Here is a 23,400-nt window from a genome sequence, read left to right on the forward strand (position 1 = left end):
ATGTCCAAATCGTGAAAATAAGACCTGTGCAATGTTGTGCGCAATTTGTCCAACATCATGACACTTACTTGGAGTCTGTGGCTCAAGTGGTTTGAAAGCGCAAATATCCGTTGAATATCCAACTTGAAACTGTCTTTACCTCAGTGGAGAACGATCGGCTTATGTCGAGGATGGCTGTGCTGCAAGCCCAGCTTCAGACGCAATCGTGTAGCACCATTTCCGTTCCAATTTTCTGGAAGCTTGCTTCAGAGCTCGGGTATTTTCTGTATAGCAGGGAGCTAGTTTCTTATGACAAATGTTTTTAGGGGTGCAACTGCATCTAGGGTATTACGCAAGGTTACATTGACTTCCTCAGTTAGGTGGTTAACAGATTTTTGTACTCTGACGTCCTTGGGTAGGTGGAGGGAGTCTGGAAGGGCATCTAGGAATCTTTGGGTTGTCTGAGAATTTATAGCACAGCTTTTAATGCTCCTTGGTTGGGGTCTGAGCAGATTATTTGTTGCGATTGCAAACATAATAAAATGGTGGTCCGATAGTCCAGGATTATGAGGAAAAACATTAAGATCCACAACATTTATTCCACGGGACAAAACTAGGTCCAGAGTATGACTGTGGCAGTGAGTAGGTCCGGAGACATGTTGGACAAAACCCACTGAGTCGATGACTGCTCCAAAAGCCTTTTGGAGTGGGTCTGTGGACTTCTCCATGCGAATATTAAAGTCACCAAAAATGTTAATATTATCTGCTGTGACTACAAGGTCCGATAGGAATTCAGGGAACTCAGTGAGGAATGCTGTATACGGCCCAGGAGGCCTGTAAACAGTAGCTATGAAACGTGATTGAGTAGGCTGCATAGATTTCATGACTAGAAGCTCAAAAGACAAAAATGCAGTAATTTTTTTGTAAATTGAAATTTGCTATCATAAATGTTAGCAACACCTCAACCTTTGCGGGATGCACGGGGGATATGGTCACTAGTGTAATCAGGAGGTGAGGCCTCATTTAACACAGTAAATTCATCAGGTTTAAGCCATGTTTCAGTCAGGCCAATCACATCAAGATTATGATCAGTGATTAGTTCATTGACTATAACTGCCTTTGAAGTGAGGGATCTAACATTAAGTAGCCCTATTTTGAGATGTGAGCTATCACGATCTCTTTCAATAATGGCAGGAATGGAGGAGCTCTTTATTCTATTGAGATTGCTAAGGCGAACACCGCCATGTTTAGTTTTGCCCAACCTAGGTCGAGGCACAGACACGGTCTCAATGGGGATAGCTGAGCTGACTACACTGACTGTGCTAGTGGCAGACTCCACTAAGCTGGCAGGCTGGCTAACAGCAGACCCTATCTCATTGTGGAGCTAGAGGAGTTAGAGCCCTGTCTATGTTCGTAGATAAGATGAGAGCACCCCTCCAGCTAGGATGGAGTCCTTCACTCCTCAACAGGCCAGGCTTGGTCCTGTTTATGAGTGAGTCCCAGAAAGAGGGCCAATTATCTACAAATTCTATCTTTTGGGAGGGGCAGAAAACAGTTTTCAACCAGAGATTGAGTTGTGACTCTGCTGTAGAGTTCATCACTCCCCCTAACTGGGAGGGGGCCAGAGACTCTGCTGTAGAGCTCATCACTCCCCCTAACTGGGAGGGGGCCAGAGACTCTCTGCTGTAGAGCTCATCACTCCCCCTAACTGGGAGGGGCCAGAGACTCTGCTGTAGAGCTCATCACTCCCCCTAACTGGGAGGGGGCCAGAGACTCTACTGTAGAGCTCATCACTCCCCCTAACTGGGAGGGGGCCAGAGACTCTCTGCTGTAGAGCTCATCACTCCCCCTAACTGGGAGGGGGCCAGAGACTCTCTGCTGTAGAGCTCATCACTCCCCCTAACTGGGAGGGGGCCAGAGACTCTGCTGTAGAGCTCATCACTCCCCCTAACTGGGAGGGGGCCAGAGACAATTACTCGATGACGACACATCTTTCTAGCTGATTTACACGCTGAAGCTATGTTGCACATCTGACTGTTTCGTCCTAATTTGGGGCCCCAACCTGGGCTTGAACCAGGGAGCCTCTGCACACATCAACAACTGACACCCCACGAAGCATCGTTACCCATTGCGCCACAAAAGCCGTGACCCTTGCAGAGCAAGGGGAACAACTACTTCAGGTCTCAGAGCGAGTGACGTCACCCGATTGAATCGCTAATAGCGTGCACCCCGCTAACTAGCTAGCCATTTCACATCGGTTACACTAACATCGTTGGTGCCGATGTGGATAACAATATCCCTATACTCTCTACACTCGCCAGTTTTAGCTTTAGCCAGCACCATCTTCAGATTAGCCTTAACGTCGGTAGCCCTGCCCCCTGGTAAACAGTGTATGATCGCTGGATGATTATTTTTAAGTCTAATACTGTGGGTAATGGAGTCGCCAATGACTAGGGTTTTCAATTTGTCAGAGCTAACGGTGGGAGGCTTCAGCGGCTCAGACCCCGTAACAGGAGGAGAGACCAGAGAAGGCTCGGCCTCTGACTCGTTGTCCGGCTGCGGGGATCGTGCAGGGGGATTTATGCTACTATCTGTACTTACTGGTGGCACAGACGCTGTTTCATCCTTTCACACACTGAAATTACCCTTGCCTAACGATTGTGGAAGTCTTCAGATCCCCTCAGCCTGTGTTTACCTCAGATCAGATCTCCTCAGCCTGTGTTTACCTCAGACCTCATTTTCTGCATTTATTCCAAAAACCCCATTCATTTTTCCCAACGAGCTGTCAGTAAGGCTTTGAGAGCTGTTGTAAACCAGTCCGGCCCTTCTGTCTGCCATCCTCTGGTAGACTGGACATGACCTTGAAAGAGGACTTTGGTTTAAAATATTAAGACAATTCTCTAACAAATTAACTTAACACGATGCAAATAAAACACCACACTTTATTTTGTCAAAACTGTAATGTTTTAATCTTTCTGAACGAAAGATTTTCACAGTATCAAAAGTGAATAATAAAAAAAAACAGAAAAGCCAACTTGTCTTAGGCCTACATTAACAGTATAGTATACATCTACATTCCACACATTTCAGATAATGTCTTCTAGTTGAATATAAACTGGGATACAAAATTTCAGAAACAGATTTTCTTCCCCCCCAAAAAATCAAAAAAAAATAAAAAATCACGGAAACATGTTTTTGATGACTAACTTGGAATCATCGAAGCACCACTTCTTTCGGAATATCACTTAAACTATTGATCGTTTTCTGATCAGAAAGGGAACTCATCACATACGGAGTGACAGCAGAGGATCTAATTGAGGTGTTTGACCCCCGAAGGGTCACAGAGTATTGTGAATTTTTGTACCATGGTTGAATCCTCGCCAAACCTCACGAGAGACAGGTTATCATTGCGGACGTGTTTAAAATGCCCTAAAATCACTTTTTATGTACAAACATTTTTCAACTGAAAATAAAAACAGTTCTTAAAATGGACAAGTCCAAGTCGTCCCTTCCTGTTTGTCTGTTTTCTTCCGTTAGATACCTAATGAATACAATCCTGTATGTGAAGGAGTTGAGAGATCAAAACAACAGTATGAGGCAGCCATGGTGTAGCATCCCAAATAGCACCCTATTCCCTATATAGTGCACTACCCTATGGGCCCTGGCCAGAAGTAGTGCACTACCCTATGGGCCCTGGTCACAAGTAGTGCACTATATAGGGAATAGGGTGCCGTTTGAGAAGCAAGACAGTTGAGAACATGGCCACAGTATAGAACCATAATCACAAACCACCATAGGGGAAGATATCAGCTCTGATTAGCAGTTACTTCAACAACCAATGGGAAATATCAGCTCTGATTGGCAGTTACTTCAACAACCAATGGGAAATATCAGCTCTGATTAACAGTTACTTCAACAACCAATGGGAGATGTAACTTTGAAGCATAGAGATATGGAGTATGACTCGATATCAGATATCTGAACAACACGGGGAGGCTGACCACTGAAGATAACCATGATTTATATAGAATATACAGGGGGACAAATCAATCTGGTTTTATTTGAACACATAGTGAGATGTGATTTGAAGTGTTAAACACAGTAACCAGATAAATATTTTGTTTCTTTATTTATATATATATTAAAAGAAAATGTTTATATTAGTGTCGTTGATTACTTTCCAAACGTTCATTTTGTTTTAACAAAATCATTTGTCACAATTTCATATAAAATAATAGCATTATACAAGGAGGTAATGAATCTATTGTTCCGTGTCATCCACTGCCATTGATAAACTACACCATAATGACTTACTCAATGGGTTGCACCCTATTCCCTATATAGTGCACTACTTTTCACTATAGCCCTATGGGTCCTGGTCTAAAGGAGTGTACTACATAAGGAATAGGGCACAATCTTGAACTCAGACTTGATGTTGAACCTACAAACCATTAAATGAATGAACAGCGTTGGTTCAGCCTGTGATGTCATATTGAGGGGACAGGTTGGCACAATCAGAGCAGTACGATTTGAGGTCATGAGAGCACAATACCAGGATGGATACCCAGCCCACACATGGTGTATATGACAGTATAGATAACCAGCCCACACATGGTGTCTATGACAGTACAGATAACCAGCCCACACATGGTGTCCATGACAGTATAGATAACCAGCCCACACATGCTGTCTATGACAGTATAGATTACCAGCCCACACAGGGTGTGGGTGTCTATGACAGTATAGATAACCAGCCCACACATGGTGGGGGTGTCTATGACAGTATAGATAACCAGCCCACACATGGTGTCTATGACAGTACAGATAACCAGCCCACACATGGTGGGGGTGTCTATGACAGCATGTGCTTTGACATTACGTCCTTCCATACCATAAGACCTATTCTGATCTGAACTTAAAAATCTACGTAAAATCATTTAAGATGCAATTCATTATCTAAAACAGTGCCTATCCACAGAGCGTTGTGTGTTGAGGGAGAGATGGGGGAGATTACCCTAAACTAAAGACAGTAAAAATTCATCGTGGGGTCGTGGGTCAGTACCTTTTGGAAACAAGAAGCACCAAATAGAACCAACCGATAACAATCCAAGAAGGTGTCTACAATGTTAAAATCTCCCACAATTACAATAAAAACAGGTTGTTTTCCATACTACGTAGTGAAGTACACAGTAGATCAGATCTGATAGACAGAGAACCAACACCCGTCTATGTTTCAACCTGGATCTCTCATCTCCCTCGTTGTGAAACAGCAAAGAATCGAGTCTGTCGGGCCCGTGTGTGAATGATCCCCGGCTGTCAGACCTGACGAATGGAAAACGGTGTTGCACCAGGGTCCCTTGGCTTGGTGAGGGAAAAGAAAAGGAGGAGGAGTAAGAGTGGGAAAGAGAAAAGGCCTCAGGCCGTCAGGGTTGTATGGACATAGTCACGTTGGGGGGGGGGGGGTTCTGCTTCCTAGAACCCGTCAGTTACTGGGCTGAGTTGAAAGGAACCTATTTAAGGGTAAAGTTGGACCAGTTTACTGCAACCTTCTGGCGGGTCTGTTTAGCAGAGTCAAGGCAAAACCTACAGAGAGAAGAGAGAAATATCACTACGTGGTTCTATAAACAGGAGGCTGGTGGCGCCCCCCCCAAAAACAAAACAAGGGCCAGTTTCCCAGACAAAGACTAAGTCTAGAAATACTTTTAATGGAGAATGTCTGTTTGGTAAAGCGGCCCTAAATGTTTTGGATTGTCACAGAGGCTGACCTTTTGAAGTATTCCACCTCACGATCAATCTCATCCATTTCTTTTGGGTCTACGTCTTTAGGGAGAAACACATCGTCTGGGGAAGAAAGAAACAGGACGGAAACATCACAACCAAAGAACGGTCATGCTGTCTGATCGCTTTATCATTCACACTGACACGTCTCCCCTCCTACAACATGTATAACACAAGAGACAGTCAACTAGAGGGTTATCTAAACTAACGTACCTGACACGTCTCCCTTCCTACAACATGTATAACACAAGAGACAGTCAACTAGAGGGTTATCTAAACTAACGTACCAATGTTGCGGCTGGTTTTCTCTCCCTTGTTCTTGTTCTTCTTATTCTTCCCCTTGGGCTGCTGCTGCTGGACTTGGTTGTGATTGGTTGAGGTGACAGAGTGACCTTTGGCCTCTTGCTCCTCCCCCTTCCCTCTTTGCGTGCTGGGAGCACCCGCGTTACTCACTGTCCCGTTGGTGGCCTGCTGCCGGGTGGGCCTGGTCTCCTCTGCCCTCCTTGGCCCGGTTCTCTGGCTCTCAGCTGAGTGAGGTGGTGGTTTGGAACCAGAACCAGCCTTAGAACCCACAGCATCAGAACTGTTAGAACCAGTTTTCTGAGATTCTGCAGCTGCTTTGGATCCGGGTCTGGTCTGGTTCTGTTCTGGAGGCAGCTGGTCCTGCCGTTGCTGCTGCTTCTTGCCCTTCTTCAGCTTGCCAGCCCCAGCATTAACCCCAGCCCCAGGAGTAGGGGTAGTAATGTTCCTGCCAGCCCCAGCATTAACCCCAGCCCCAGGAGTAGGGGTAGTAATGTTCCTGCCAGTCCCAGCATTAACCCCAGCACCAGGAGTAGGGATAGTAATGTTCCTGCCAGCCCCAGCATTAACCCCAGCCCCAGGAGTAGGGATAGTAATGTTCCTGCCAGCCCCAGCATTAACCCCAGCCCCAGGAGTAGGGATAGTAATGTTCCTGCCAGCCCCAGCATTAACCCCAGCCCCAGGAGTAGAGATAGTAATGTTCCTGGGCTCCGCTGGAGTCTCCTCTTTAGGCTTAGCTACCTTAATATAGGCCTGGATCGAAGCAGGGGCCTGGTGTTTATTCTCAGGCCTAGCAGAGGGGTAACTCTCTGGGGAGTGCACTCGGATCAGCTTGGAGAGGCTGGGGGTGGTGTGGAGCCTGTGAACATTCTTCACCCCAGTACCAACCCCTGGTCCCCCTACCCCAGGTACAGTAGTACTAGCGGGGGTTGAGATGGGGCCGATGGGGGAGTTGTCCCGGGGATGGGCCTCCTCCCAGCCGCTGACCAGGTCCAGATGGCTCTTGAAGGTACCCAGGGAGAGAGGGGCCAGGTCCAGGTCTATCTGCTGCAGGTCAGAGCAGGAGGAGCCGTTGAGGTGGGAGAGAAGATGGTTGCCCTCCAGAGTAGCAGCCTTCTTCGGGAAGTCATTCACATCCAGGTTGAGGTCGTACATGGAGAACGAGGCCCGGATAGAGTCCTGCAAGGTCGAAGGTCAGCGTTGTTATTTTAGAAAAGAGAAGAAAAGCAGCAATAACTTTAATAAACCAACATTTAAAACAGCTAAACTGCCAGTTTAATAAACCAACAGCTAAACTGCCAGTTTAATAAACCAACAGCTAAACTGCCAGTTTAATAAACCAACAGCTAAACTGCCAGTTTAATAAACCAACAGCTAAACTGCCAGTTTAATAAACCAACAGCTAAACTGCCAGTTTAATAAACCATTTAATAAACCAACATTTAAACAGCTAAACTGCCAGTTTAATAAACCAACATTTAAAAAGCTAAACTGAACGTTTAACAAACCAACATTTAAAGAGTTAAACTGCCAGTTTAATAAACCAACATTTAAACAGTTAAACTGCCAGTTTAATAAACCAACAGCTAAACTGCCAGTTTAATAAACCAACATTTAAAACAGTAAACTGCCAGTTTAATAAACCAACATTTAAAACAGCTAACCTGCCAGTTTAATAAAACAACATTTAAACAGCTAAACTGCCAGTTTAATAAACCAACAGCTAAACTGCCAGTTTAATAAACCAACAGCTAAACTGCCAGTTTAATAAGCCAACATTTAAAACAGCTAAACTGAACGTTTAATAAACCAACAGCTAAACTGCCAGTTTAATAAACCAATATTTAAACAGCTAAACTGAAAGTTTAATAAACCAACATTTAAACAGCTAAACTGCTAGTTTAATAAACCAACATTTAAACAGCTAAACTGAACGTTTAATAAACCAACATTTAAACAGCTAAACTGCCAGTTTAATAAACCAACAGCTAAACTGCCAGTTTAATAAACCAACAGCTAAACTACCAGTTTAATAAACCAACAGCTAAACTGCCATTTTAATAAACCAATAGCTAAACTGCCAGGTTAATAAACTAATAGCTAAACTGCCAGTTTAATAAACCAACAGCTAAACTGCCAGTTTAATAAACCAACATTTAAACAGCTAAACTGAACGTTTAATAAACCAACATTTAAACAGCTAAACTGCCAGTTTAATAAACCAACAGCTAAACTGCCAGTTTAATAAACCAACAGCTAAACTACCAGTTTAATAAACCAACAGCTAAACTGCCAGTTTAATAAACCAACAGCTAAACTGCCAGTTTAATAGACCAACATTTAAACAGCTAAACTGCTAGTTTAATAAACCAACATTTAAACAGCTAAACTGAACGTTTAATAAACCAACATTTAAACAGCTAAACTGCCAGTTTAATAAACCAACAGCTAAACTGCCAGTTTAATAAACCAACAGCTAAACTACCAGTTTAATAAACCAACAGCTAAACTGCCAGTTTAATAAACCAACAGCTAAACTGCCAGTTTAATAAACCAATAGCTAAACTGCCAGTTTAATAAACCAATAGCTAAACTGCCAGTTTAATAAACCAACATTTAAAACAGTAAACTGCCAGTTTAATAAACCAACAGCTAAACTGCCAGTTTAAAAAACCAACAGCTAAACTGCCAGTTTAATAAACCAACAGCTAAACTGCCAGTTTAATAAACCAATAGCTAAACTGCCAGTTTAATAAACCAACATTTAAAACAGCTAAATTGAACGTTTAATAAACCAACATTAAAAACAGCTAAATTGAACGTTTAATAAACCAACATTAAAAACAGCTAAACTGCCAGTTTAATAAACATTAATTTACAACAGCTAAACTGCCAGTTTAATAAACATACATTTAAAACAGCTAAACTGCTAGTTTAATAAACCAACATTTAAAACAGCTAAACTGCCAGTTTAATAAACCAACATTTAAAACAGCTAAACTGCCAGTTTAATAAACATACATTTAAAACAGCTAAACTGCCAGTTTAATAAACATACATTTAAAACAGCTAAATTGAACGTTTAATAAACCAACATTTAAAACAGCTAAATTGAACGTTTAATAAACCAACATTAAAAACAGCTAAACTGCCAGTTTAATAAACCAACATTTAAAAAGCTAAACTGCCAGTTTAATAAACATTAATTTACAACAGCTAAACTGCCAGTTTAATAAACATACATTTAAAACAGCTAAACTGCCAGTTTAATAAACATACATTGAAACAGCTAAACTGCTAGTTTAATAAACCAACATTTAAACAGCAAAACTGCCAGTTTACTAAACCAATAGCTAAACTGCCAGTTTAATAAACCAACATTTAAAACAGCTAAATTGAACGTTTAATAAACCAACATTAAAAACAGCTAAATTGAACGTTTAATAAACCAACATTAAAAACAGCTAAACTGCCAGTTTAATAAACATTAATTTACAACAGCTAAACTGCCAGTTTAATAAACATACATTTAAAACAGCTAAACTGCTAGTTTAATAAACCAACATTTAAAACAGCTAAACTGCCAGTTTAATAAACCAACATTTAAAACAGCTAAACTGCCAGTTTAATAAACATACATTTAAAACAGCTAAACTGCCAGTTTAATAAACATACATTTAAAACAGCTAAATTGAACGTTTAATAAACCAACATTTAAAACAGCTAAATTGAACGTTTAATAAACCAACATTAAAAACAGCTAAACTGCCAGTTTAATAAACCAACATTTAAAAAGCTAAACTGCCAGTTTAATAAACATTAATTTACAACAGCTAAACTGCCAGTTTAATAAACATACATTTAAAACAGCTAAACTGCCAGTTTAATAAACATACATTGAAACAGCTAAACTGCTAGTTTAATAAACCAACATTTAAACAGCTAAACTGCTAGTTTAATAAACCAACATTTAAACAGCAAAACTGCCAGTTTACTAAACCAACAGCTAAACTGCCAGTTTAATAAACCAACAGCTAAACTGCCAGTTTAATAAACCAACAGCTAAACTGCCAGTTTAATAAACCAACAGCTAAACTGCCAGTTTAATAAACCAACAGCTAAACTGCCAGTTTAATAAACCAACAGCTAAACTGCCAGTTTAATAAACCAACAGCTAAACTGCCAGTTTAAGAAACCAAGATTTAAACAGCTAAACTGGCAGTTTAATGAACCAACATTTAAATAGCTAAACTGCTAGTTTGATAAACCAACAGCTAAACGTCTGCCCTATGTCTAGTTCACAGTGCCCTGCGCCCTACGTCTATTTCACAGCGCCCTACGTCTATTTCACAGCGCCCTACGTCTATTTCACAGCGCCCTACGTCTATTTCACAGCGCCCTATGCCCTACGTCTAGTTCAGTGCCCTCTGCCCTACGTCTAGTTCAGTGCCCTCTGCCCTACGTCTATTTCACTTTGACCTATGCCCAATGTCTATTTCACAGCGCCCTACGTCTATTTCACAGTGCCCTATGCCCTGTCTACTTCACAGTGCCCTATGCCCGATGTCTAGTTCACAGTGTCCTACGCCCTACAGCTATTTCACAGTGCCCTATGCCCTACGTCTAGTTCACAGTGCACTACGTCTAGTTCACAGTGCCCTATGCCATAAGTCTATTTCATAGTGCCCTATGCCCTACGTCTATTTCACAGTGCCCTATGCCCTACGTCTATTTCACAGTGCCCTATGCCCTACGTCTAGTTCAGTGTCCTACGCCCTACGTCTATTTCACAGTGCCCTATGCCCTACGTCTATTTCACAGCGCCCTACGTCTATTTCACAGCGCCCTATGCCCTACGTCTAGTTCAGTGCACTCTGCCCTACGTCTAGTTCAGTGCCCTCTGCCCTACGTCTATTTCACTTTGACCTATGCCCAATGTCTATTTCACAGCGCCCTACGTCTATTTCACAGTGCCCTATGCCCTGTCTACTTCACAGTGCCCTATGCCCGATGTCTAGTTCACAGTGTCCTACGCCCTACAGCTATTTCACAGTGTCCTATGCCCTACGTCTAGTTCACAGTGCCCTATGCCATAAGTCTATTTCATAGTGCCCTATGCCCTACGTCTATTTCACAGTGCCCTATGCCCTACGTCTATTTCACAGTGCCCTACGTCTATTTCACAGTGCCCAATGCCCTGTCTATTTCACAGTGCCCTATGCCCTACGTCTATTTCACAGTAGCCCGACGTCTATTTCACAGCGCCTTACGTCTATTTCACAGTGCCCTATGCCCTACGTCTAGTTCACAGTGCCCTATGCCCTACGTCTATTTCACAGTGCCCTATGCCCTACGTCTTTTTCAGTGACCTATGCCCTACGTCTATTTCACAGTGCCCTATGCCCTACGTCTTTTTCAGTGACCTATGCCCTACGTCTATTTCACAGCGCCCTACGTCTATTTCACAGTGCCCTACGTCTATTTCACAGTGCCCTATGCCCTACGTCTATTTCACAGTGCCCTATGCCCTACGTCTATTTTACAGCGCCCTATGCCCTACGTCTATTTCACAGCGCCCTACGTCTATTTCAGTGCCCTACGACTATTTCACAGTGCCCTATGCCCTACGTCTAGTTCACAGTGCCCTATGCCCTACGTCTAGTTCACAGCGCCCTACGTCTAGTTCACAGCGACCCACGTCTAGTTCACAGCGACCCACGTCTAGTTCACAGCGACCCACGTCTAGTTCACAGCGACCCACGTCTAGTTCACAGCGACCCACGTCTAGTTCACAGCGACCCACGTCTAGTTCACAGCGACCTACGTCTAGTTCAGTGACCTACGTCTATTTCACTGTGACCTACGTCTATTTCACAGTGCCCTATGCCCTACGTCTATTTCACAGTGCCCTACATATGGATAGTGATCATGGCACCCTATCTCCTATATAGTGCACTACCATGGGCCCTGGTCAACAGTAGTGCACTATTTAGGGAATAGGATGCCTGCCCTTAGGGAAGCATATATCCTTACCTTGATGGTGTTTTTGATCTCCTCTAGCCGAGAAGTCAGGAAGGAGTTGACCCTCTCTAGTTCCAGCTGGGGCCACTCCAGCAGCCGACTAGCCTCCGGGCCTTCACCGTACTCCCCGTCCACATCCTCCTCCTCCTGGCTGAGGTGGTCTGGGTCCTCACTGGGCTCTGGAGGGGTGGAGGGGGGGTCGCTACCAGCTCCCTCACCATCACCACTACCCGCCTGGGTCTGCTTCTCCTGAGGTGGGGAGAGACAGACAGACAGTCAGACAGACAGATGGTTTGACAGTCTGACAGATGGTTTGACAGACAGACAGATGGTTTGACAGACAGACAGACGGTTCGACAGACAGACAGACGGTTCGACAGACAGACAGACGGTTCGACAGACAGACGGTTCGACAGACAGACAGACGGTTCGACAGACAGACAGACGGTTCGACAGACAGACGGTTCGACAGACAGACGGTTCGAAGTTCAGACGGTCAGACAGACGGTCAGACAGACAGTCAGACAGACAGACACGGTTCGACAGTCAGACAGACAGACACGGTTCGACAGTCAGACAGACGGTTTCAGTCAGACAGACAGACGGTTCGACAGACAGACAGACGGTTCGACAGTTAGACAGTTCCACAGTCAGACAGTTCGACAGTCAGACAGACGGTTTCACAGTCAGACAGACGGTTTCACAGTCAGACAGACAGACGGTTTCACAGTCAAATAGACAGACGGTTCGACAGACAGACAGACAGACAGACAGACGGTTCGACAGACGGTTCGACTGACAGACAGACAGACGGTTCGACAGACAGACAGACAGACGGTTCGACAGACAGACAGACAGACGGTTCGACAGACAGACAGACAGACGGTTCGACAGACAGACAGACGGTTCGACAGACAGACAGACGGTTCGACAGACAGACAGACGGTTCGACAGACAGACGGTTCGACAGACAGACGGTTCGACAGACAGACAGACACAGACAGACAGACAGACGGTTCGACAGACAGACAGACGGTTCGACAGACAGACAGACAGACGGTTCGACAGACAGACAGACAGACGGTTCGACAGACAGACAGACAGACAGACAGACAGACAGACGGTTCGACAGACAGACAGACAGACGTTTCGACAGACGGACAGACAGACGTTTCGACAGACGGACAGACAGACGGTACGACAGACAGACAGACGGTTCGACAGACAGACAGACGGTTCGACAGACAGACAGACGGTTCGACAGACAGACAGACGGTTCGACAGACAGACGGTTCGACAGACAGACGGTTCGAAGTTCAGACGGTCAGACAGACGGTCAGACAGACAGTCAGACAGACAGACACGGTTCGACAGTCAGACAGACAGACACGGTTCGACAGTCAGACAGACGGTTTCAGTCAGACAGACAGACGGTTCGACAGACAGACAGACGGTTCGACAGTCAGACAGTTCGACAGTCAGACTGTTCGACAGTCAGACAGACGGTTTCACAGTCAGACAGACAGACGGTTTCACAGTCAAATAGACATACGGTTCGACAGACAGACAGACAGACAGACGGTTCGACAGACAGACAGACAGACAGACGGTTCAACTGACAGACAGACGGTTCGACAGACAGACAGACAGACAGACGGTTCGACAGACAGACAGACAGACAGACGGTTCGACAGACAGACAGACAGACGGTTCGACAGACAGAATGTTCGACAGACAGACGGTTCGACAGACAGACAGACACAGACAGACAGACGGTTCGACAGACAGACAGACACAGACGGTTCGACAGACAGACAGACGGTTCGACAGACAGACGGTTCGACAGACAGACAGACGGTTCGACAGACAGACAGACAGACGGACAGACAGACGTTTCGACAGACGGACAGACAGACGGTACGACAGACAGACAGACGGTTCGACAGACAGACAGACGGTTCGACAGACAGACAGACGGTTCGACAGACAGACAGACGGTTCGACAGACAGACAGACGGTTCGACAGACAGACAGACGGTTCGACAGACAGACAGACGGTTCGACAGACAGACAGACGGTTCGACAGACAGACGGTTCGAAGTTCAGACGGTCAGACAGAAAGTCAGACAGACAGACACGGTTCGACAGTCAGACAGACAGACACGGTTCGACAGTCAGACAGACGGTTTCAGTCAGACAGACAGACGGTTCGACAGACAGACAGACGGTTCGACAGTCAGACAGTTCGACAGTCAGACAGTTCGACAGTCAGACAGACGGTTTCACAGTCAAATAGACAGACGGTTCGACAGACAGACAGAAGGTTCGACAGACAGACAGACAGACAGACGGTTCGACAGACAGACAGACAGACGGTTCGACAGACAGACAGACACAGACGGTTCGACAGACAGACAGACAGACGGTTCAACAGACAGACAGACAGACGGTTCAACAGACAGACAGACAGACAGACAGACGGTTCGACAGACAGACACAGACGGTTCGACAGACAGACAGACGGTTCGACAGACAGACAGACAGACAGACGGTTCGACAGACAGACAGACAGACGGTTCGACAGACAGACAGACACAGACGGTTCGACAGACAGACAGACAGACGGTTCGACAGACAGACAGAGACGGTTCGACAGACAGACAGACAGACGGTTCGACAGACAGACAGACAGACAGACGGTTCGACTGACAGACAGACAGACAGACAGACGGTTCGACAGACAGACGGTTCGAAGTTCAGACGGTCAGACAGACGGTCAGTCACGGTTCGACAGTCAGACAGACAGACACGGTTCGACAGTCAGACAGACGGTTTCAGTCAGACAGACAGACGGTTCGACAGACAGACAGACGGTTCGACAGTCAGACAGTTCGACAGTCAGACAGTTCGACAGTCAGACAGACGGTTTCACAGTCAAATAGACAGACGGTTCGACAGACAGACAGACAGACAGACAGACGGTTCGACAGACAGACAGACAGACGGTTCGACAGACAGACAGACAGACGGTTCAACAGACAGACAGACAGACAGACGGTTCGACAGACAGACAGACGGTTCGACAGACAGACGGTTCGACAGACAGACAGACACAGACAGACAGACAGACGGTTCGACAGACAGACAGACAGACGGTTCGACAGACAGACAGAGACGGTTCGACAGACAGACAGACAGACGGTTCGACAGACAGACAGACAGACAGACGGTTCGACTGACAGACAGACAGACGGTTCGACAGACAGACAGACAGACGGTTCGACAGACAGACAGACAGACGGTTCGACAGACAGACAGACGGTTCGACAGACAGACGGTTCGACAGACAGACAGACACAGACAGACGGTTCGACAGACAGACGGTTCGACAGACAGACAGACAGACGGTTCGACAGACAGACAGACGGTTCGACAGACAGACAGACAGACAGACGTTTCGACAGACGTTTCGACAGACGGACAGACAGACGGTACGACAGACAGACAGACGGTTCGACAGACAGACAGACGGTTCGACAGACAGACAGACGGTTCGAAAGACAGACAGACGGTTCGACAGACAGACAGACGGTATGAAGTTCAGACGGTCAGACAGACGGTCAGACAGACAGACACGGTTCGACAGTCAGACAGACAGACACGGTTCGACAGTCAGACAGACGGTTTCAGTCAGACAGACAGACGGTTCGACAGACAGACAGACGGTTCGACAGTCAGACAGTTCGACAGTCAGACAGTTCGACAGTCAGACAGACGGTTTCACAGTCAAATAGACAGACGGTTCGACAGACAGACAGACAGACAGACAGACGGTTCGACAGACAGACAGACAGACAGACGGTTCGACAGACAGACAGACAGACGGTTCGACAGACAGACGGTTCGACAGACAGACAGACAGACGGTTCGACAGACAGACAGACGTTTCCACAGACGGACAGACAGACGGTTCGACAGACAGACAGACGGTTCGACAGACAGACAGACGGTTCGACAGACAGACAGACGGTTCGACAGACAGACAGACGGTTCGACAGACAGACGGTTCGACAGACAGACAGACACAGACAGACAGACGGTTTGACAGACAGACAGACACAGACGGTTCGACAGACAGACAGACAGACGGTTTGACAGACAGACAGACGGTTCGACAGACAGACAGACAGACGGTTCGACAGACAGACAGACGGTTCGACAGACAGACAGACAGACGGTTCGACAGACGGACAGACAGACGGTACGACAGACAGACAGACGGTTCGACAGACAGACAGACGGTTCGACAGACAGACGGTTCGACAGACAGACAGACGGTTCGACAGACAGACAGACGGTTCGACAGACAGACAGACGGTTCGACAGACAGACGGTTCGACAGACAGACGGTTCGAAGTTCAGACGGTCAGACAGACGGTCAGACGGTCAGACAGACAGTCAGACAGACAGACACGGTTCGACAGTCAGACAGACAGACACGGTTCGACAGTCAGACAGACGGTTTCAGTCAGACAGACAGACGGTTCGACAGAAAGACAGACGGTTCGACAGTCAGACAGTTCGACAGTCAGACAGTTCGACAGTCAGACAGACGGTTTCACAGTCAAATAGACAGACGCTTCGACAGACAGACAGACAGACAGACGGTTCGACAGACAGACAGACAGACGGTTCAACAGACAGACAGACAGACAGACAGACAGACGGTTCGACAGACAGACGGTTCGACAGACAGACAGACACAGACAGACAGACAGACGGTTCGACAGACAGACAGACACAGACGGTTCGACAGACAGACAGACAGACGGTTCGACAGACAGACAGAGACGGTTCGACAGACAGACAGACAGACGGTTCGACAGACAGACAGACAGACAGACGGTTCGACTGACAGACAGACAGACAGACGGTTCGACAGACAGACAGACAGACGGTTCGACAGACAGACAGACGGTTCGACAGACAGACGGTTCGACAGACAGACAGACACAGACAGACAGACAGACGGTTCGACAGACAGACGGTTCGACAGACAGACGGTTCGACAGACAGACGGTTCGACAGACGGTTCGACAGACAGACAGACGGTTCGACAGACAGACGTTTCGACAGACGGACAGACAGACGTTTCGACAGACGGACAGACGGTTCGACAGACAGACAGACGGTTCGAAGTTCAGACGGTCAGACAGACGGTCAGACAGACAGTCAGACAGACAGACACGGTTCGACAGTCAGACAGACAGACACGGTTCGACAGTCAGACAGACGGTTTCAGTCAGACAGACAGACGGTTCGACAGACAGACAGACGGTTCGACAGTCAGACAGTTCGACAGACAGACAGACAGACGGTTCGACAGACAGACAGACGGTTCGACAGACAGACAGACGTTTCGACAGACGGACAGACGGTTCGACAGACGGTACGACAGACGGACCGTCCGACGGACGGTCCGACAGACGGACGGTTCGACAGACGGACGGTTCGACAGACGGTCCGACAGACGGACGGTTCGACAGACGGACGGTTCGACAGACGGACGGTTCGACGGTCCCAAAGACGGACGGTGCGACAGACGGACGGTCCGACGGTCCCAAAGACGGACGGTGCGACAGACGGTCCCAAAGACGGACCCAAAGACGGACGGTTCGACAGACGGTCCCAAAGACGGACGGTTCCAAAGACGGACGGTGTGACAGACGGACGGTGCGACGGTCCGACAGACGGAAGGTGCGACGGTTCGACAGACGGACGGTGCGACGGTCCGACAGACGGACCGGACCGACGGTCGGACGGTCCGACAGACAGACGGATGGACGGTCCGACAGACAGACGGACGGACGGTTCGACAGACAGACGGACGGACGGTTCGACAGACGGTCCCAAAGACGGACGGTGCGACAGACGGACGGTGCGACGATCCGACAGACGGACAGTGCGACGGTTCGACAGACGGACTGTCCAACAGACGGTCCGACAGACGGACGGTTCGACAGACGGACGGTCCGACAGACATACAGAGACAGACGGTCAGACAGACAGACGGTACGACAGATATACAGAGACAGACGGTCCGACAGATATACAGAGACAGACGGTCCGACAGACAGATGGTCAAACGGTCAGACAGACAGAAGGTCAGACAGTCCGACAGTCAGACGGAGACAGACGTTCCGACAGACATACGGAGACAGACGGTCCGACAGACATACGGAGACAGACGGTTCGACAGTCAGACGATACGACAGTCAGACAGACGGACGGTCCGGCAGTCAGACAGACGGACGGTCCGGCAGTCAGACAGACGGACGGTCCGGCAGTCAGACGGTCCGGCAGTCAGACGGTCCGGCAGTCAGACGGTCCGGCAGTCAGACAGACAGACGGTTTGACAGTCAGACGCTTTGACAGTCAGACAGACGGTTAGACAGATATACAGAGACAGACAGACGGTCCGACAGACAGATGGTCAGACGGTCCGACAGACAGATGGTCAGACGGTCCGACAGACAGATGGTCAGACAGACCGACAGACAGATGGTCAGACGGTCAGATGGTCAGACAGACATACGGAGACAGACGGTCCGACAGACACACAGACGGACGGTCCGACAGACAGACAGACAGACGGTCAGACAGACAGACAGACAGACGGTCAGACAGACAGACAGACAGACGGTCAGACAGACAGACAGACAGACGGTCAGACGGTCCGACAGACAGATGGTCAGACAGACGGTCAGACGGTCCGACAGACAGACGGTCAGACGGTCCGACAGACAGACGGTCAGACGGTCCGACGGACAGACGGTCCGACGGACAGACGGTCCGATGGACAGACGGTCAGACGGTCCGACGGACAGACGGTCAGACAGACAGATGGTCAGACGGTCAGACAGACAGATGGTCAGACGGACGGTCAGACGGTCCGACAGACAGACGGTCCGACAGACATACGGAGACAGACGGTCCGACAGACATACGGAGACAGACGGTCCGACAGTCAGACGATACGACAGTCAGACAGACGGACGGTCCGGCAGTCAGACGGTCCGGCAGTCAGACGGTCCGGCAGTCAGACGGTCCGGCAGTCAGACAGACAGACGGTTTGACAGTCAGACGCTTTGACAGTCAGACAGACGGTTAGACAGATATACAGAGACAGACAGACGGTCCGACAGACAGATGGTCAGACGGTCCGACAGACAGATGGTCAGACGGTCCGACAGACAGATGGTCAGACAGACCGACAGACAGATGGTCAGACGGTCAGATGGTCAGACAGACATACGGAGACAGACGGTCCGACAGACACACAGACGGACGGTCCGACAGACAGACAGACGGTCAGACAGACAGACAGACAGACGGTCAGACAGACAGACAGACAGACGGTCAGACAGACAGACAGACAGACGGTCAGACGGTCCGACAGACAGACGGTCAGACAGACGGTCAGACGGTCCGACAGACAGACGGTCAGACAGACGGTCAGACGGTCCGACAGACAGACGGTCCGACAGACAGACGGTCCGACAGACAGACGGTCCGACAGACAGACGGTCCGACAGACAGACGGTCAGACGGTCCGACGGACAGACGGTCAGACGGTCCGACGGACAGACGGTCAGACGGTCCGACGGACAGACGGTCAGACGGTCCGACGGACAGACGGTCAGACGGTCCGACGGACAGACGGTCAGACGGTCCGACGGACAGACGGTCAGACGGTCCGACGGACAGACGGTCAGACGGTCCGACGGACAGACGGTCCGACGGACAGACGGTCAGACGGTCCGACGGACAGACGGTCAGACGGTCCGACGGACAGACGGTCAGACGGACAGACGGTCAGACGGTCCGACGGACAGACGGTCAGACAGACAGATGGTCAGACGGTCAGACAGACAGATGGTCAGACGGTCCGACAGACAGATGGTCAGACAGACGGTCAGACGGTCCGACAGACAGACGGTCCGACAGACAGACGGTCAGACAGACAGATGGTCAGACGGTCCGACAGACAGATGGTCAGACAGACCGACAGACAGATGGTCAGACGGTCAGACAGACAGACGGTCAGACGGTCCAACAGACATACGGAGACAGACGGTCAGACAGACATACGGAGACAGACGGTCCAACAATCAGACAGACGGACGGTCCGACAGACATACAGACGGACGGTCCGACAGACATACAGAGACAGACGGTCCGACAGACATACAGAGACAGACGGTCAGACAGTCAGACAGACGGACGGACGGTCCGGCAGTGTTACGGATACAAGTGTGTATCCTGTATGTGTGTTTCTTTTCTCTCCTTCTCCTCCTCACAGGTGACAATCATCACTCCCCAATGAGTCAACAATCAGTCCCCAAACAGAAGTCACCTGCTCCTCTTCCCTCACCCAATCACAGTCCCTTTCCCTTGGTTTAAAAACCCAGTCAGTTGTTTTCTCCCTAGATCAATCTTTGTGTTCATTCTCTCAATCTCTCTGTGTTCAAGCTCTCTCTCTGTCCCTAGCTCTACATCTCTGTGTTGATCTCTTTTGTTTTGAAACTACATGTCACTTTGTCCATCCCACCTGTGAGTATTGTTTTGTTGTTTGACTGTTTGTTTGTTTGGTGGGAAAATGGGGTACCAAGACAAGTCGCCCATGGGCATACATTACCCGTAGGAATACTTTGTCTAAGTACCCTAGTTAGAACTGGGCGGACCACCCACTGTATTTTTGGTTAGTTAGCTAGCTGTTGTGGAAATAGGCTAGTCTAACTTAGGGGTGTTTTCGATTATTGTTTCTTTGCTTGGGTCCAGCTCAGCCCCTTTTCTCACACCCCATTACCGTGTGTTTAAAATAAACCTTTTGAGTTTGACGGTAGATTTCAGTGGTCTGTGGTTTTTGGTTCTCTCTGTTCTTTATCACTATAATAATTTGCATGATTTATGTTACGGGTCTCGTATCCATCCCCCCTAGACCGCTGGGCCAAAGGGATTCGTAACATAAGTGGGTGCTCATCTGGGATCTGTCATTACTGACACCCATGCCACTCGTGCAGGTTATTGTGTGGTTAGTTCGGTGTTGAGCGTCATAGCATTAGTGTTTGCTTTTTGTTGGCTCTTGTGTTTGGTAGTAGTTCAAGATGGCTACTTTTGATTTGAAATCCTTTTTGGATAACCCTTCGTGGGAGATTTTTGACAAGTGTCGAAGAGTTGATTTAATGACCTTGGCTGACCATTATTCGTTGTCTATTTCGCACAGTTTAGTTAAAGCGGAGGTTAAACAACTGGTGTTAAATGTTTTGTTGGAAGAACAAGTGCTAGTATTACCGCTGCCTGAACCTACTACCCCTGTAGGGGATGGTGCTGCTCCTGTAAGCCCGTCGGTGTCTGAGACCGAGGGCGAGGCTAAAGCTCCAGCCACATTGCCCCGTTTTGATCCGCTCTCCCCAATGTCAACTGGTGATGCCAGAAGGGATGTCCGTTCTATACAGTTTCAACTGGAAGCGGAAGAGAGAGCCCAAATTAGGCGAGAAAATCTCCAGTTAGAAATGTGTGAACTTGAGGCAGAAAAAGAAAGAGAACAGCGGCAGTTGGAAATGTGTAAAATAGAGGCTGAAAAAGAAAGAGAACAGCGGCAGTTGGAAAGCTGTAAAATAGAGGCAGAAAGAGAACAGCGGCGGATGGATTTCAAAATGCGCCAAATGGAACTGGAAACAGAGACAGCGAGGCTAGCCTTCGTTCCTACTGTGCCTGTTAGTGAGTCGTCCTCACCAGCTGGAGCTTCCAACACGTTTGACATTAGTAGGCAGATTGACTCTCTAAACAAAGGTACTAAGGCAGAGGTTGACTCATATTTTTGTGTGTTTGAACGTATAGCCTTGAAATGGCCTGAAGAAGTATGGTGCTTATTACTTCAGTGTAAATTAACTGGTAAAGCCCAAGAGGTTTTATCAGCGCTACCTCTGGAAGATAGTTTGAACTATGAAGTGGTCAAAGCTACCGTTCTTCGCGCTTATGAGCTTGTGCCTGAGGCATACCGACAGAGATTTAGGTCTCATAGAAAGTCTCCTAGTAAGACTTATGTGGAGCTTGCTAGAGACAAGGGAAATCTGTTTGATAAATGGCATGCTGCTAGTAAGGTAACTGATTTCAACTCTCTCCGGGAGTTAATTTTGTTGGAAGAGTTTAAAAATTGTTTACCCGAACGCATTGTAGTATACCTAAATGAACAGAAAGTATCCTCCCTGTCAGAAGCGTCTGTGTTGGCAGACGAGTTTGTGTTGACGCACAAGAGTGTGTTTTCGGCTCATACTGAGAGTAGAGCTACTGAGTTGCCTACTTTTAGTCCTAGTCGGCCCACAGTATATCAAGCACGCCAGAAAAATGAGCGTCCCTGTTTCTATTGTCATAAAGTGGGACATGTGATTAATGATTGCTTCCTACTGAAACGCAAACAAGGGATGCCTATTCGTGCCAAGCCGCCAACAGGTGTTGGGCTAATTCGTACTGTTGTGAGGTCTGAAACGAAACAGATGCCTCAGGGTAAATGTAGTTTGAAAGTCTCAGTACCCGACCGCAGTTACGAACCGTTCATTTTCGAGGGGTTTGTGTCCATAGCGAATGATGAAGCATCTCAGCGTCCTGTTAAAATCCTTAGAGATACAGGGGTGGCGCAGTCATTTATATTGTCTGATGTGTTGCCCTTATCCGACAATACATACTGTGGTTCCAGTGTGTTAGTTCAGGGTATTGAAATGGGTTTTTTCCCAGTGCCATTGCACTTTGTGAATGTACACTCTGAGTTAATCAGTGGAATATTCAGAGTGGGGGTACGTCCTATGTTGCCAGTAAAAGGTGTGACCTTTATAATGGGTAACGATATTGCCGGAGGAAAGGTAGTACCCGTATTGGAAGTGTTGGATAAAAGTGACCACTCTCTCTCCAATGAGTTGGCACAGAGTTATCCCCATGTGTTCCCCACTTGTGCTGTCACTCGTGCTCAGGCAAGACAAATGGGTGATGTGATAGATTTGTCGAACACTGTTCTGTTCAAAGAAGATGATCAAGAGGATGGGTGGTGTGCTACCTCTGAGAAGCTGATCACCTCTGACAAACAGCCCAGGGAAGATGCGAAGTATGTTGAAATTATTGCTGAGGCAATACAGTTACCAGTCACTCGTGAGCAGCTGATTGCTAACCAGAAGGTTGACAACAAGCTTGCTAAATGTTTTTCTAGCGTTGTCTCATTGGAAGAGGTAAAGAAGAAGAACGTGGCTTACTTCCTTGATGGTAATC

At 47.7% G+C, this 23,400-nt stretch overlaps 1 protein-coding gene across 3 annotated transcripts in view; it reads right to left on the reverse strand.

Moving 5' to 3' along the window:
• Window positions 1–2,903: 2,903 nt before the first annotated feature.
• Window positions 2,904–23,400, reverse strand: part of LOC106612335 (protein FAM193B) — a 46,962-nt gene continuing 26,465 nt past the window's right edge. For 2 of the 3 annotated variants that reach the window (XM_045724264.1, XM_045724263.1), the window contains exons 8-11: window positions 12,091–12,327; window positions 6,045–7,236; window positions 5,745–5,820; window positions 2,904–5,562 (exon numbers count right to left, since the gene is read on the reverse strand). In XM_045724264.1, coding sequence (XP_045580220.1) covers window positions 5,490–5,562; window positions 5,745–5,820; window positions 6,045–7,236; window positions 12,091–12,327 — 1,578 coding nt within the window. In that variant the 3' untranslated portion in view covers window positions 2,904–5,489. The remainder of the gene's footprint in view (window positions 5,563–5,744; window positions 5,821–6,044; window positions 7,237–12,090; window positions 12,328–23,400) is intronic. The other variant, XM_045724265.1, reaches the window with a different exon arrangement.

Source organism: Salmo salar, chromosome ssa09, assembly GCF_905237065.1.
Source record: "Salmo salar chromosome ssa09, Ssal_v3.1, whole genome shotgun sequence".
Lineage (NCBI taxonomy): Eukaryota > Metazoa > Chordata > Actinopteri > Salmoniformes > Salmonidae > Salmo > Salmo salar.